General features: G+C 50.6%; 1 protein-coding gene across 1 annotated transcript in view; it reads right to left on the reverse strand.

Moving 5' to 3' along the window:
- Positions 1-17,636, reverse strand: part of LOC138303481 (serine-rich adhesin for platelets-like) — a 194,773-nt gene that overhangs the window by 63,403 nt on the left and 113,734 nt on the right. The window contains exons 4-5 of the mRNA XM_069242655.1: positions 12,453-12,517; positions 2,821-3,074 (exon numbers count right to left, since the gene is read on the reverse strand). Of these exons, the coding sequence (XP_069098756.1) occupies positions 2,821-3,074; positions 12,453-12,517 (319 nt within the window). The remainder of the gene's footprint in view (positions 1-2,820; positions 3,075-12,452; positions 12,518-17,636) is intronic.

Below are 17,636 nucleotides of genomic sequence, written 5' to 3' on the forward strand. Positions count from 1 at the left end.
TGGAGCTGGTGGGAGAACAGAGACTGCAAGGAGGAGAGGGATCTCTCACTGTCCCATTGGAGCTGGTGGGAGAACAGAGACTGCAAGGAGAGAGGAATCTCTCAGAGTCCCCTTGAAGCTGGTGGGAGAACAGAGACTGCAAGGAGGAGAGGAATCTCTCAATGTCTCATTGGAGCTGGTGGGAGAACAGAGACTGCAAGGAGGAGAGGAATCTCTCAGTGTCCCCTTGAAGCTGGTGGGAGAACAGAGACTGCAAGGAGGAGAGGGATCTCTCAGTGTCCCCTTGAACCTGGTGGGAGAACAGAGACTGCAAGGAGGAGAGGGATCTCTCAGTGTCTCCTTGGAGCTGGTGGGAGAACAGAGACTGCAAGAAGGAGAGGGATCTCTCAGTGTCCCCTTGGAGCTGGTGGGAGAACAGCGATTGCAAGGAGAGAGGAATCTCTCAGTGTCCCCTCGGAGCTGGTGGGAGAACAGAGAGTGCAAGGAGAGAGGAATCTCCCAGTGTCCCCTTGAAGCTGGTGGGAGAACAGAGACTGCAAGGAGGAGAGGAATCTCTCAGTGTCCCCTTGGAGCTGGTGGGAGAACAGAGACTGCAAGGAGGAGAGGAATCTCTCAGAGTCCCCTTGAAGCTGGTGGGAGAACAGAGACTGCAAGGAGGAGCGGGATCTCTCAGTGTCCCCTTGAAGCTGGTGGGAGAACAGAGAGTGCAAGGAGAGAGGAATCTCCCAGTGTCCCCTTGAAGCTGGTGGGAGAACAGAGACTGCAAGGAGGAGAGGAATCTCTCAGTGTCTCCTTGGAGCTGTTGGGAGAACAGAGAGTGCAAGGAGAGAGGAATCTCCCAGTGTCCCCTTGAAGCTGGTGGGAGAACAGAGACTGCAAGGAGGAGAGGAATCTCTCAGTGTCTCATTGGAGCTGGTGGGAGAACAGAGACTGCAAGGAGAGAGGAATCTCTCCGTGTCCCTTTAAAGCTGGCGGGAGAACAGAGACTGCAAGGAGGAGCGGGATCTCTCAGTGTCCCCTTGAAGCTGGTGGGAGAACAGAGACTGCAAGGAGGAGAGGAATCTCTCAGTGTCTCATTGGAGCTGGTGGGAGAACAGAGACTGCAAGGAGGAGAGGAATCTCTCAGTGTCTCATTGGAGCTGGTGGGAGAACAGAGACTGCAAGGAGGAGAGGGATCTCTCACTGTCCCATTGGAGCTGGTGGGAGAACAGAGACTGCAAGGAGAGAGGAATCTCTCAGTGTCCCCATGGAGCTGGTGGGAGAACAGAGAGTGCAAGGAGAGAGGAATCTCTCAGAGTCCCCTTGAAGCTGGTGGGAGAACAGAGACTGCAAGGAGGAGAGGAATCTCTCAATGTCTCATTGGAGCTGGTGGGAGAACAGAGACTGCAAGGAGGAGAGGAATCTCTCAGTGTCTCATTGGAGCTGGTGGGAGAACAGAGACTGCAAGGAGGAGAGGAATCTCTCAGTGTCTCATTGGAGCTGGTGGGAGAACAGAGACTGCAAGGAGGAGAGGAATCTCTCAGTGTCTCATTGGAGCTGGTGGGAGAACAGAGACTGCAAGGAGGAGAGGGATCTCTCACTGTCCCATTGGAGCTGGTGGGAGAACAGAGACTGCAAGGAGAGAGGAATCTCTCAGTGTCCCCATGGAGCTGGTGGGAGAACAGAGAGTGCAAGGAGAGAGGAATCTCTCAGAGTCCCCTTGAAGCTGGTGGGAGAACAGAGACTGCAAGGAGGAGAGGAATCTCTCAATGTCTCATTGGAGCTGGTGGGAGAACAGAGACTGCAAGGAGGAGAGGAATCTCTCAGTGTCTCATTGGAGCTGGTGGGAGAACAGAGACTGCAAGGAGGAGAGGAATCTCTCAGTGTCTCATTGGAGCTGGTGGGAGAACAGAGACTGCAAGGAGAGAGGAATCTCTCCGTGTCCCTTTAAAGCTGGCGGGAGAACAGAGACTGCAAGGAGGAGCGGGATCTCTCAGTGTCCCCTTGAAGCTGGTGGGAAAACAGAGACTGCAAGGAGGAGAGGAATCTCTCAGTGTCTCATTGGAGCTGGTGGGAGAGCAGAGACTGCAAGGAGAGAGGAATCTCTCCATGTCCCCTTAAAGCTGGCGGGAGAACAGAGACTGCAAGGGAGAGAAGAATGGGGGAGAGAATGAGAGAAAGAGAGAAACAGGAAGAGAGAGGGAGGTAAGGGAAGAAAAACAGTCACAGGGAGAAAATGATTGATGAAAACAAATGGAGAAGGGTGATGGAGGGCAGAGAGGAAGAAAGTGTAAGAGAAAGTGGGAAAATGAAGGGTACAGAGACATGGAAGAGAGGAAGAAGCAGTGGGTGAGATAAAGAGAGTTCACCTGTGTGATTGCCTCGTCCCAGTCAGTCAGCAGAAAAAAAGGGAAGATGCGCGCAGGGAAGATGCGTGCAGTGAATCAGCAGCATTGAAGTCCAGATGACTTTACAAGCCAACCACTGAGCATGCATCCCTCCTCTATCACCCTTCAGCCCTCCCTCCAGCCATTGGCTGTCCTGCACAGAAACTCTGTCTTATCTTTCTCCTCCACCAATCACTTCATCTTATCCCCTCCAGCTCCTCCCTCTTCACAACCCCATCACCTCTTCATTGGCTGGTTCTCCATGTGTCAATTTGAGTTATACTTTCAAGCTCTCGCTTCAATGTCTGCCCAGCATGATGAATGGCTCCTTATTCTCTCCTCTCTTTATATTGTTTTTCCCTCTGTCCCCTTTGGCTACCCTGCACCAATCTGCTCCCCCATCCCACCCTCTCCATACTTCCTCCTGCCCCCGTGCTTTGGATTGATGCCACACCTCCTGGAGTCTTTGCTCATCTCGGGTCATTGACAGCAAGGTAGAGGTGCCTCGGATCATGGGGATGTCCTGCCAGAGAGAAGCACTAGAGGAGACCGAGAGGCGCTGGAGGTAGGAGTCAGGCGATGACATCAGTTTCCGCCGCAGCCGGGGTGAACTGGGCTCGGACTCCTCCAGGAAAGTCTCTGCTCGCTTCTGTCGCTCGATGGCCTGGTTGAGCGCCACATCACTGTATTCCTGGTAGAGGAGCCGGGCTTTGGGGTTGAGTAGAAAAGAGATGTTAGCTCAAGTTTCATCAACAGTCCCTAGTCTGCAGGCTCCAGTAGGTCTGGCCTTGATGTGGAGCATACAGCACTCTCATAGGCAACCACTCAGGCTGCACTCTCGTGGGCAGAATCTAACTTCTGGTGTACTCGGGATAGGAGCGAGAACCAGGAAAACCATCTGCTTCCTATGGTGTATCGAACATTGGCACAACCAAGAGCGCATGATAATAGAAGTGTGGCATTTGCGAGGGAACGAGGAGCTGAAGTGGAGAGCTGCGCTACTCAGGGCAAGAGGTTTGTGCACCGTGCATTTACTCACAGGTAACACAGGGAAGAAGTAAAGGTGTTAGTTCACAGAAGCTTGCAGAGGTATGTTAAGAAACAGATGTGGCAGCTGTTTTCTGCAGGATATTTACTTAAGCCAAGCAAGCCTGCATTCCTACAATCTCAAGAGGATGAAAGGGCTGGATTGATCACCAACATCTCTTAACTATGAGGCAAGGACGAATTTTCCATTTGTTCTCCAAAAGGGATGAACATTTTCCAGAGATTGTGTTGAAATAGGAGATAAACGATAAGACCAGCACTGAGACTAACACCAGAAATGTTGGTTATAGTAGGGGGAGCTGGGAGTGAGCCAAGGATTGGTGACTACCACGTCCGACCAACTCCTCCGTTTTATCTACATTTAATTTCGAGATGTACAAGTCACCAAACATGTGAGTGAAACAAGACGATCCTGAGGGTTAAGGGGAAAGTCATTGTGTTACTACCACTTTGTTGTATCAGGATTTGAATAGCAACACGTAGTGAAAAAGATGTAAAGCCTAACCAATAAATTAAAGCAAATAAATGGATTTAATACACCACAAAGTGAACAAACTCGTAATTAATGAGGTTAAATGTCCAGTGTTTTTACTTTAAATTGAAAAGGTACTTTAATTAACACACAACTAAATACTAAACTAAGACTTACACATGTACACAGTGAAATAAAGCTCTCTGAACAAGAGATCTGTTGAAGGCCCCTTAATGTTAAACAAAGGATTATCCCCTCCTGGTGAGGTTTGTAAGAAAGTTCACAACAGGATGTTCTGCATAATGTAGTTGTCAGAGTTGTAAGTATAAAACCCTTTCCTCTTGTACTTGTCAGAGATCACATTGTAAAAACTGGCACTCTGAGTTTTGACACCGAGCCGCCCAAGGATGACTCCAGGCATCACTGCGGACTGGAAACTCAGAACTGAGACCCAGAAAATAATAGACACTATGTCAACGTCCAACCAATGCCTTCTAGTTTGTCCTCCAGCGGGCCATGTTAAACCCACTCACATGGTGTTTGCCAGAGAGTGTCCGACTTCACAAGGTAATACCTGCTCACATTGTTTCTCAGAGGATGTAAAATGTAAACCCCCTCCTGTTGTGTTTTTCACGGAGTTCACAATGTAAAAGCCCTTTCTGTTGCATTTATCACATATTTCATAGTGTAAAATCCATTCCTACTGAAGTCGGGAGAGTTCACATCGTAAAACGCCATCATATTGTACTCTCGGAGATTTTACAGTGTAAAATGCATTCATATAATACTGGTCTTAGATGTCACAATAGAAAAACTCTTCCTATTGTAAACGCCCTCCTAGAATATCGGTCTTGCAGGTCACAATACAACACACCTTCCTATGGTGTTTGGCAATGAGTTCACCCCTTTCTTTTGTATTTATCAGATGGTTGTTACTGGGCTTGTTACTGGGCCCCAATTGTGTCAGTGGGGGTCTTTCTCGTTTTGTTTCCAGGAGCCTCTGTACCCCAGTCCCTCAAACTGGGGGGGGGGCAATAACACTTAGCACGAGTCAAAGTAGTTCAAGGCAGACTCGGAGAGTCGATGGGGGGCAGAAAATGAAACCAAAACACAGAAATAACATTAAATTAATGTCCAGCCAATGCTTCCTTAAAAAGGAAAAGTATTGTAATTAACTCGCCACTAAAAACTACCCACATACCAATATCTACAAGATTTCATAGAAGTTACAGATAGAAACATCTCCTACATGGGCCTTGTCAAATTGCAGGGGCTCAAATCAAGTACTGACCCCCTCCCCCCACAAAAAACAAACACATGGGACAACTAACCTGCAGATTGTAGGCTGTGCTGTTTATCTGTGTGGTACTGGGTGACAGTTGGCACACCGACAGGCTCTAACCCAAAAAACCTTCTTCTGCTTCTGTGTGGATGTGGGCTAACACAAAACCTTCATAACTATCCAGGGTAGGCCTCAGGTGCGGCTGTAGGGTGAACACTCACACGACCATGTGGTCTCTGCTTAGACAGACCCACCAAACGTTCAGGCAGTCCCAAACAGTACACTAACAGAAAGTCTCTCTCTGGATACACGTACCATTTACCATAGGCAGACCTATAGGGGCCATCTGTTCATAACATAAAGCCCCTTATTACTGCATTTGTCACAAAGTTCAAAGCCCATTTCCATGGTGGTTGGCATTGTAAAACCCCTTTCTGTTGAATCTGACAGAGTTTACAATATAAACCCCCTACCTATTGCATTTGTCAGAGTTTTACTAAATAAAGCCCCTGACTATGGTGTTTGGCAGATGAGCTCAGAATGTAAAAGTCCTTCCTAATGTATTCATCTGAGAGTTCGCAATGTTTAGAAACATCATGTGTTTTAGCAACCAGTTCCATAAAGGTCTACTGCAGCTAACATATCTTTTTCACAGTAATTCAGGTCTACTGCCTTTGTCGAAATGTGTCATATTTTATTTTAAATTTGGTTTACTTACTAATTTTTTTAATAATGATTTATTGACTTGGGTTGTTTGTCATGCATAACAACAGCAAACAACAAATGCTACCCTTTTAACAAGCTCAAACAGGAGTCAACACAAAACGCCCTTCCTCTTCTGTAGTAGGCTGGCCCTCTTTGTAGTGTGCAAAGCTAAGCACACTGTGCAGGGAGTCCAGACAACCATAAGCTGGTTAACAGGGGTAAAAACTAGACCACCTAAGGCTCTAATGTTTAAGGTGCTTGTTTGAGCAGTTAGGCCAACTTTGGAGAAGTGCAAATCATTTCTTGTATTCACAGCATCAATCTTACAACTCACACCCTCAAAGGAATAACTTGAGACCAATTTATAAAAATACTTCAACTGTCCAGTGGCTCCTCAGCGGCGATAGTCAGGTCCTGGGTGAAGCGGGCAGGGGTTGGCACCTTTTCTATGTGCAGTAGGTCCACGGCTCTCGTGCCTTCGGATCTTCTTGGTGCTGGTCTTTTCTGTCCATCAAATCAGTCTTCTTCTGTCCATCAAATCAAACTTCCTAGTCTAGGGATGCCCACCAAATACTGTATTTAGCATTTTGTTTTTTTAGGGTGAACATTGTATTGACCAATGGATCCTTTACGTTAGGGTGGCTACACCCACTAAGTGACCACTTCCTGTGGGCAGGGATCACTTCACAACCTGATTGACTATTTTGAAATGGAGTGTCCACCTTACAGGCAACACCTTAGGGGTGGTGCATGCCAGGTGGGACCACTCCTTCTATCCTTTGTGTGGATTCCCGCTGTTGCTCTGGCCAAAAGTGAGGGTTTGCAATGGGGGCGGCCATCTGCTGCTAGCAGTAGGCCTGGGGGTAAAGTTTCAAAAGCGATAAGCCCTTTGAAGCTTGCCACCAGGGCAGTGCACGTTCCTGAGGGACGGGGCTTAGTACCTCCCCCCAGGAAGGGCCTGGTGTGCAACTCACACCAAGGTTGTAGATTGGCTGTCTGGTGGTGGCAGGCTGGTTAGAACCAGTCAGCAACCATGCTGGGTTAGTTAGCTTTTGCAAGGGGCACCTCTAAAGTGACCCCGGGGTACATTTAGTAATAAATCAAATACTGGTCTCAGTTTGGCCTTATCATTCCAAGTTGTTTGATACCAAACAACCTAGGGTTCATCATGTAGCTGTGAAACTCATGCTGACCAGTGTCCAGCACATGTATTAAAATGGCTGCTATGTTCCCTCACTGTGTCCCAAGTTTGGCAAGGACACAGTGGGGGCATATTTCTCATGCAGCTATGCCCTCACATATTATATGGAGCTCCCCATCTTAGGGCTGTAAGGCCTGCCAGAAGGGTGTCTTACCCATAGTAAATGCAGTGTGTGGTGCTATGTCGAGTTCACATTTTAGGCTTGCATCAGAGTACTCAGCCTGCAATGGCAGTGCTGGATGCATCTGGATGAATGGCCCTAGAGGAGGTCACAATCGGCGATACTGCCCTCATGGGTGTACCTTTAGTACCTCCTGTCCTGCATAGCTAAGTACAATTTACTAGGGACTGATGGTGGCAGCTAACTGTGTCTCCAAGTGTGCCAATGCATCACAACAGTTTTAGGGAAAGAGCTCTGGCCCAGGGAACCTAGTTGGCAGGGAGCCTGGACACTACGATTTCTAGGCTACATGATACATCAGGCAAAAAGTTGGGACTAACCATGTCAAAAAGAGGCCTTTTCTCACGTCTTTGACTTGTCACACTACCATGGCAGTTCTTCATAGTCTAAGGATAAGTGTCAGTTCCATCTTTGTTATCACTTCACACTGGACATCAACTCTTGCGAGGATATTATGGGACAGATTTAACTATTTTCCACCCAATGTAGCAAGACCACTTGCTGGGCTGTGTGAAATGGAGAGGGCATGAAAGAGCCATACCTATCAAGATAAGATGCATTCCTGCCCGCTGCATGCCTCTGGTGCATAATCTGCAGCCTAGCACTAATGCATGCACACTTGCACCAAGAAGCAAAGGTGTCTGCATTTTAAGGAGCATTGTTTTTGTCCTTCCTGCACAAGAACAATCCTTGGAGGCATTGTGCTCTTTCTAAGTGTGCTGCAGTATCAGTTTAGTGATCTGCATCCTTTAATTTGTCTTCTTGGTGACAACAGTCTTCCATATCCTAGTTCCATTCGCTGCCCACCGATGTTTTTGTTGCTTATGTCTCACACCTTTTGCTGCTGTCTCTCTGGGCATATCTGCCTCCTGTGCATCAAGCACTGGTACTGTTCATCTTTTCTGCTGTGGTACAATCCTTCTCTTTGCAGCTACCATCCACAGCCCCACCATGTTGGACATAGCGCTGTTGCCTCTACTGTGTGGGAGTAATCCCAGAGGAGAGGGGTGAACATTGGGCTGCAGTGTTAGGCCTGTTAGAGTACTTATCTGTTGTCTTACCTCACCTCAAAACTTCTGTATTCCCTTTACTCCCACACATGGGAATTATGTACTGATGTTTACCACACTTAGGGGAAGTGGCATTGATCTGAGTTTATTCTGCACATTAGGTCCGTGGGAGTCATACATGTTTTGTGCATATATTTTATAAACTAGAATATGGCATGTCTAGTGACTTTTTGGAGAATTTGTGAATATTTTCCAATGTTTCAATCCCAGTTCTTCCCCTCAGTCCTTCAACTGGATTTGTTTATTCAGTCTGTTTCTTAATTATCTGTTGGTCAAAATGCTCGCTACACAATGGATATTAATTTGCCTTCCTTTTCTGATTCCAGGAATGCCTTGTTAATCTTACAGATGTCTGGTTCAGTTGGGACGGTCAGACAGGTTACTGTGGCTATTCCTGAATATGTAAGAAGTGTCATTGTACCAGTCCATCACATAAGTCCCCAGGTTCATTACTCTAAATTTTAAGTGTTCATCTGCCAGTGGTAGAGGCTGTTCTTCTGTCATTCTTGCCTGTCCACAGTTGCCGCAATATTAGGTGTACAGATGTGTGCCATACTGATAGTTGTGGTGGGTACATGTATGTTTATTCTTTCTTATTCCCTATTTTAGTGTTGTCTGTATGTGCAGGTGCCTTCTCCTAGCTGTTTTCCTGGTCAACAGTGGCAGAGCTCTTAATTTGACTGGTTGTATCATTGTAGGAATGAGTCTGCCGGTGGAATGCAGGTTTTGTCCTAAGAGGCAGGTATGAAACATTACTCATAGGTCTTTCAGTAGTCCCTAAAGTCAGGAGGTAGCATTTCTCCCTACCTCCGGGGTAAGCTCAGGACCTCCACTGCAGTTCTAAAAATGAAGCGCCAGCCAACCGTGGTGAAAGCCTCGTGGGCATCCAGACCGGAAGTCACATGTGTCTGATCTTCGTGTAGCAGGTCCCCCCTGACCTTCCCAATATCTTTACTGGTATTTCTTATGCATATTATTTACTGATGACAGACTGGAACATGCGCTAACAGATTGCTGCCTGCTTTTGGAGGAATGAGCACTAGCCTTAGTGACGTAAGATGTCTCCCTGTCCTAAACACTTCACTGTACGTCTAATAGCGGGGCAATAATTCCGCAAATTCATTTTAAAATGGGGCTGGTAAGCCATTATATCCTGGTGTCTTTGTCTACCCCTAGCTTTCATATGTGGTCCACCTTATATCTTCAATATCTAGAGACGTGGTATGTTTTACCTCCAAGTGGGCCTCCAATGTGGGCAGTCTAACACCCCCTACTATGCATCTATCTACTCTTTGTTAATTTCCCCTTCCCGACTATATAAAGTCTGGCATAAAACTTGTCAAACCTATTACAGATTCCTGTCTAATCAGTGTTTACTTGGCCTGCCTTACCCTGTATCAATGTAGCTGTTTTGCTACCCTTCTCCCTGTAACCTAACCCTTCCTCATCTCTACTCATGTTGGTGCTCTAGATAAAGTCAATAGTCATTTTCCTAATCTAGCCCTTGCCAATTCCGTTTCCTCAATTTTCATGGCCCGACATCCCTTTCATCTCCTATGGATGATGAGCAGACCAGGTCTGTAGAGGCAGTGACATCCAGGGGGATCAAAACACAACAAAATGGCCTCATGTGAGTGTGACCTGCTCAGTTATGACCTGTGGACCCTGCTGAACCTTTAAGGTCCAAAGACAAGAAGTTAACGGCTGCAGAAGACTGAGCCATGGATCTTATATCTTGAAATGACGCCAACTGGACATTCAGGGGCCAGGGATTCCACTTTACAGGTAGCAAGTTATATTAAGTATGTGATGCCAGCGTAAATGCACACATTTCATTAGATCAAAATCAACCTGCAGTGGTCCAAAAAACTGTGGGTGATAATTCCACAGAGATATACAAACTGCTATGAATTTCATAGGCAAAATTCCAATTATGCTGGTGTAATTTACACAAATTACCAGCATTACTGTTCTATTTTTATACGGAATTCTGTGAAATTATGCCATTATGCCACAAGGTATAGTTGGGGTCCCTTGGGTAAAAGTTTCTATCTCTGGAGTGCTAGAGCAATGCACACTGACAGAAGACAAGCGGTTTTTATTCACAGGATTTGTGCTTTTTTTAAACACGCAAAGTGCATCCTCACATCAAGTTTGGAAGAAGGACAGGCTTCATGAATAAAAAAAACAGCACAAAATAAGAAACTTGAGTTTCAAATAATTTTTCTGAAATTTCACATAACTTGAAAAAGGGAAATATGAGAATGTTCGCTCACCCCTAGAAATACCAGTTTGCAGAAGTTTGATGTTTCAGACAGTTTGAAATTCTGGGGCAGTTTGCTCGGGAATACATACACTTCAAATGTTTTCTTGTGAAGCAGATTTGGGCATATTTACCCTAACTTGCTCAGACGGTGGCCGCTGGCCCCTCCCGCCAGATAAAAGGTCAGTTAAAGCTGGTCTAATCCTAAGGGATGGCCCCCTCACTACTTACACTATATCATTGTAATATTAATTGTGCTACCTCATAATTTTCACAAGGAAGTCTGGGGCTCAGTTGCCACAAGCGAGTAAACGTTACTACGGTAATCACCACCACCTGCTGGCCATTAATATCAGCGTTTATGGAAGGTACAGGATGGCACAAACTTACCCCAGTACCCACCACTCTCTGAAATCTTCACCAGCTGTCACGCAGGGCCGGAATGGCCAGTCTGCCACTCTTGCAGTTTCCCAGGCAGCTGGAGGGGGGCTGCTGTTACAGCACAATGAGGTACTTTGTCCCTCGCCCCAGTCCCACTCTCCTCTTAGTCATCTCCTCTTGAAATGTTGGTCTGGTTTTAACATTTTCGCAAGCGGAACTTTTGTGTTCCAGTGTGATCCTGTGCATGCACCTGTGCCCTTGTGCTCCCCCCGCGCATAAATGACAGGCATGTTCAGAGTGGTTATTGGAGGGGCTGGAGTGATTTCTGCACCGTCTAGAACTCTGCTGACAATGAAACAGTGATCGGTAGATTCCTACTGCAACAACCTCTGTTTACACCATTGAGGACAATGTAGTGCACTTGACTGGCCTCTGGATGTCCCTGTTGCACCAAGGGTTACTCCGTTCAGGACAACCGCCAACAAAACAGTCACCAGCATTGTACTGCTGCAATCTCCGCCCTGGTCTGTGAGCTGCCACTTAATGCTATAATGTAACTGGCCACGCGATGGCGCTGTTGTAACGCATTTTATCACACTGTGTCTCTCACGCACTCCCTGTTCTCTGAGAGATCACTCAGTGCTATTATATAACTGGCCACACGATGGCGATCTTGTACCAAAGTTTAACACACACTGTGCCTGTAACACACGCCCTATTCTCTGAGCGATCCTTCAGTGCCGTTATATGACTGGCCACGCGATGGCGCTGTTGTAGCACAGTTTCTTACACTTGAACGCACGTCTATGAAACTCTTACTTCTGTAGGTGAAGGACCGGTTCGACCTCTCGCCTTACTGTGTGATATACCTCAAAATGCCGTAATGTTACTGGCCACACGATGGCGCTGCTGTTCTACAGTTCATCACTCCCTGTCACTGAGCTACCATCTAATGCTGTAATGTGACTGGCCACGCGATGGCGCTGTTGTACCACACACTGTTGTACCGGAACGGCTGAGATGTGTTGGACTTTCCTTCTCTCCGGACTTTGGCCAGTGAAGGCCTCTGGTCTCTGCCGCGTCACTGTTTGTAATGTAAGGATCCCACCTGCACTGCAGTTCACGACTCACACGTACAGTTAACCTCCCCTTGCAGCTCAAGCCTTGCTCTCCTCGAACTTACGTGTTTTACCAGATATTTGCTGTCGTGCTTTCAAGGGTTTTGCTATTATTACCTTTTGTGTATAGTGCTTGTTGTTTTAATTGTGCTCCTTATAAAACAGTACACAACACGTGAGATTGCTGTACCCCAGCTGGCCGGGAGGTGGCAGTGAGTCTACACAGTCCGGGACCTCAGACCATGAAAGCCTCTGGTCACTGGTTCTCTCTCCTCCACCAGTGTTTGCCAGCTCCCTCCCTCAAGGATGGGTGATAATCATGCATGCAGCACCCAGAACCCCGAAGGAGATAGAATGTGTACTTACAGGAGTTGACAAGCTTGGAGTGCCGGCGGACAAAATTGCTGCTGACCAGAGGGTCCAGACGCGCCCTGTGTGGATGAAGGATGGAAAGAGTGAGAGGAGGCATTCGAACCGGCGAAAAGAAACAGAGATCCCAGTGTGCACTTTCACTGTCACTACATCTCCTGATGAAAGGCAGCCCCACCTGCCCTCTGCACACAGGATTCCTGGTTATAGGCCCCGTGTGCTCTTTGCACCTCCACCACGCCCGCCCCAGCTATCCCACCCCGTCCACCTGCTGTGTGCACCAGACACTCTGCACCTCCCCCACCCCGTCCACCTGCTGTGTGCACCAGACACTCTGCACCTCCCCCACCCCGTCCACCTGCTCTGTGCACCAGACACTTTGCACCTCCGCCATCCCCTCCACCTGCTCTGTGCACCAGGCATTATTTGCACCTCTGCCACCCCGTCCACCTGCTCTGTGCACCAGACACTATTTGCATCGCTGCCACCCCCTCTGTGCACCAGCGACTCTTTGCACCTAGCCACCCCTTCCTCCTCCTCTGTGCACCAGACACTCTTTGCACCTCCGCCACCTCTCTACCTCCTCTGTGCACCAGACACTCTTTGCACCTCCCCCACCCCCTCCACCTCCTCTGTGCACCAGACACTCTTTGAACCTCTACCGCCCCCTCTGTGCATCAGACACTCTTTGCACCACCGCCACCCCCTATGTGCACCAGAACCTCTTTGCATCTCTGCCACCCCCTCCACCTCTTCTGTGCACCAGGCACTCTTTGCACCTCCCCCACCCCGTCCACCTGCTGTGTGCACCAGAGACACTTTGCATCTCCCCCAACCCGTCCACCTGCTGTGCACCAGACACTTTTTGCACCTCTGCCACCTCCTCTGTGCACCAGATACTCTTTGCACCTCCCCCACCCAGTCCACCTGCTGTGCACCAGACATTCTTTGCACCTCCCCACCCCATCTAGCTTCTGTGTGCACCACTCTTTGCACCTCTGCCACCCCGTCCACCTGCCCTGCGCACCAGACACTCTTTGCACCTCCCCCACCCCGTCCACCTGTCGTGTGCACCAGACACTCTACACCTCCCCCACCCTGTCCACCTGCTGTGCACCAGACACTCTGCACCTCCCCACCCCGTCCACCTGCTATGTGCACCAGACACTCTTTGCACCTCTGCCACCCCCACCTCCTCTGTGCACCAGATACTCTTTGCACCTCTACCATCCCATCCACCTCCTCTTTTCACTACACACTCTCTGCACCTCTGCCGCCCACTCCACCTTTTCTGTGCAACAGACACTCTTTGCACCTCCACCACCCCTTCCACCTCCTCTGTGCACTGGACACTCTTTGCACCTCCGCCACGCCTCCACCTCCACTGTGCATCAGACACTCTTTGCACCTCCACTGCCCTCCACCTCCTCTGTGCACCAGATACTCTTTGCACCTCTGCCAACCCCCTCCACCTCCTCTGTGCGCCAGGCACTCTTTGCACCTCTGCCACCCCGTCCACCTACTCTGTGCACCAAACACTCTTTGCATCGCTGCCACCCCCTCTGTACACCAGTGACTCTTTGCACCTCCACCACCCCTCCACCTCCTCTGTGCACAAGACACACTTTGCACCTCCCCCCACTCCTCCACCTCCTCTGTGCACCAGACACTTTGTCTAGTGCACAGAGGGGGCGACAAAGGTTCAAAGTGTCTGGTGCACAGAGGAGGTGGAGGAGTGGGGGGAGGTGCAAAGTGTGTCTGATGCACAGAAGAGGTGGAGGGGTGGTGGTGATGCAAAGAGTGTCTGGTGCACAGAGGGGGCGACAAAGGTTCACTCTTTGCATCGCCGCCACCCGTCCACCTCTTCTGTGCATCAGACACTCTTTGCACCTCCCCCACCCCATCCACCTGCTCTGTGCACCAGACTCATTGCACCTCCCCCACCCCGTCCACCTGCTGTGTGCACCAGACACTCTTTCCACCTCCACCACCCCATCCACCTGCTCTGTGCCCCAGACTTTGCACCTCCCCCACCCTGTCGACCTGGTGTGTGCACAGACATTCTTTGCACCTCCGCCATCCCGTCCACCTGCTCTGCGCACCAGACACTCTTTGCACCTCCGCCACTCCCTCCACCTCCTCTCAACACCAGAAACTCTTTGCACCTCCCCACCCCATCTAGCTTCTGTGTGCACCACTGTTTGCACCTCCGCCACCCCGTCCACCTTCTGTGCACACCAGACACTCTTTGCACCACCCCCACCCCGTCCACCTGTGCGCACCCGACATTCTTTGCACCTCCCCCACCCTGTCCATCTGCTGTGCATCAGACACTCTTTGCACCTCCCCAACCCTGTCCACCTTCTCTGCACCAGGCACTCTTTGCACCTCCCCCACCCCGTCCACCTCCTCTGTGCACCAGACATTCTTTACATCTCAGCCACCCCATCCACCTCCTCTGTGCACCAGACATTCTTTGCATCTCAGCCACCCCATCCACCTTCTCTGTGCACCAGACATTCTTTGCACCTCCCCTACCTTGTCCACCTACTGTGCACCAGACACTCTTTGCACCTCTCCAACCCCGTCCACCTTCTGTGTGCACCAGACATTCTTTGCATCACCGCCACCCCCGTCCACCTTCTCTGTGCACCAGACACACTTTGCATCTCCGCCACAGCATCCACCTACTCTGTGCACCAGACACTCTTTGCATCACCGCCACACTCTGCACCTCTGCCACCCTCATCACCTCCTCTGTGCACCAGACATTCTTTGCACCTCCGCCACCCTGTCCAACCCCTCTGTGCACCAGATACTCTTTGTACCTCCCCCACCCGATCCACCTGCTGTGCACCAGAAACTCTTTGCACCTCCTTCACCCCTCCACTTCCTCTGTGCACCAGACCTTCTTAGCATCTCCGCCACCCCGTCCACCTGCTGTGTGCACCAGACACTCTTTGCACCTCCCCCACCCCATCCACCTGCTCTGTGCACCAGACTATTTGCACCTACCCCACCCCATCCACCTGCTTTGCACACCAGACACTCTTTGCACCTCCCCCAACCCATCCACCTGCTCTGTGCCCCAGACTTTGCACCTCCCCCACCCCGTCCACCTGCTGCGCACTAGACACTCTTTGCACCTCCCCCACCCCATCCACCTGCTGTGCACCAGACACACTTTGCACCTCCGCCACCTCTCCACCTATTCTGTGCACCAGACACTCTTTGCACCTCCCCCACCCTGTCCACCTGCTGTGTGCACCAGACACTCTTTGCACCTCCCCCACCCGTCCACCTGCTGTGTGCACCAGAGACTCTTTGCACCTCCCCCACCCCGTCCAACTGTAGTGTGCACCAGAGACTCTTTGCACCTCTGCCACCCCATCCACCTGCTGTGTGCACCAGACTCTTTGCACCGCCCCCACCCCGTCCACCTGCTGTGTGCACTAGACTCTTTGCACCTCCCCCACCCCTTCCACCTACTGTGTGCACCAGACACTCTTTGCACCTCCGCCACCTCTCCACCTATTCTGTGCACCAGACACTCTTTGCACCTCCCCCACCCCGTCCACCTGCTGTGTGCACCAGACACTCTTTGCACCTCCCTTACCCGTCCACCTGCTGTGTGCACCAGAGACTCTTTGCACCTCTGCCACCCCATCCACCTGCTGTGTGCACCAGACATTCTTTGCATCTCAGCCACCCCATCCACCTTCTCTGTGCACCAGACATTCCTTGCACCTCCCCTACCTTGTCCACCTACTGTGCACCAGACACTCTTTGCACCTCTCCAACCCCGTCCACCTTCTGTGTGCACCAGACATTCTTTGCATCACCGCCACCCTGTCCACCTTCTCTGTGCACCAGACACACTTTGCATCTCCGCCACCGCATCCACCTACTCTGTGCACCAGACACTCTTTGCATCACTGCCACACTCTGCACCTCTGCCACCCTCATCACCTCCTCTGTGCACCAGACATTCTTTGCACCTCCGCCACCCTGTCCAACCCCTCTGTGCACCAGATACTCTTTGTACCTCCCCCACCCGATCCACCTGCTGTGCACCAGAAACTCTTTGCACCTCCTTCACCCCTCCACTTCCTCTGTGCACCAGACCTTCTTAGCATCTCCGCCACCCCCGTCCACCTGCTGTGTGCACCAGACACTCTTTGCACCTCCCCCACCCCATCCACCTGCTCTGTGCACCAGACTATTTGCACCTACCCCACCCCATCCACCTGCTTTGCACACCAGACACTCTTTGCACCTCCCCCAACCCATCCACCTGCTCTGTGCCCCAGACTTTGCACCTCCCCCACCCCGTCCACCTGCTGCGCACTAGACACTCTTTGCACCTCCCCCACCCCATCCACCTGCTGTGCACCAGACACACTTTGCACCTCCGCCACCTCTCCACCTATTCTGTGCACCAGACACTCTTTGCACCTCCCCCACCCTGTCCACCTGCTGTGTGCACCAGACACTCTTTGCACCTCCCCCACCCGTCCACCTGCTGTGTGCACCAGAGACTCTTTGCACCTCCCCCACCCCGTCCAACTGTAGTGTGCACCAGAGACTCTTTGCACCTCTGCCACCCCATCCACCTGCTGTGTGCACCAGACTCTTTGCACCGCCCCCACCCCGTCCACCTGCTGTGTGCACTAGACTCTTTGCACCTCCCCCACCCCTTCCACCTACTGTGTGCACCAGACACTCTTTGCACCTCCGCCACCTCTCCACCTATTCTGTGCACCAGACACTCTTTGCACCTCCCCCACCCCGTCCACCTGCTGTGTGCACCAGACACTCTTTGCACCTCCCTTACCCGTCCACCTGCTGTGTGCACCAGAGACTCTTTGCACCTCTGCCACCCCATCCACCTGCTGTGTGCACCAGACATTCTTTGCATCTCAGCCACCCCATCCACCTTCTCTGTGCACCAGACATTCCTTGCACCTCCCCTACCTTGTCCACCTACTGTGCACCAGACACTCTTTGCACCTCTCCAACCCCGTCCACCTTCTGTGTGCACCAGACATTCTTTGCATCACCGCCACCCTGTCCACCTTCTCTGTGCACCAGACACACTTTGCATCTCCGCCACCGCATCCACCTACTCTGTGCACCAGACACTCTTTGCATCACTGCCACACTCTGCACCTCTGCCACCCT

Source organism: Pleurodeles waltl, chromosome 7, assembly GCF_031143425.1.
Source record: "Pleurodeles waltl isolate 20211129_DDA chromosome 7, aPleWal1.hap1.20221129, whole genome shotgun sequence".
NCBI lineage: Eukaryota > Metazoa > Chordata > Amphibia > Caudata > Salamandridae > Pleurodeles > Pleurodeles waltl.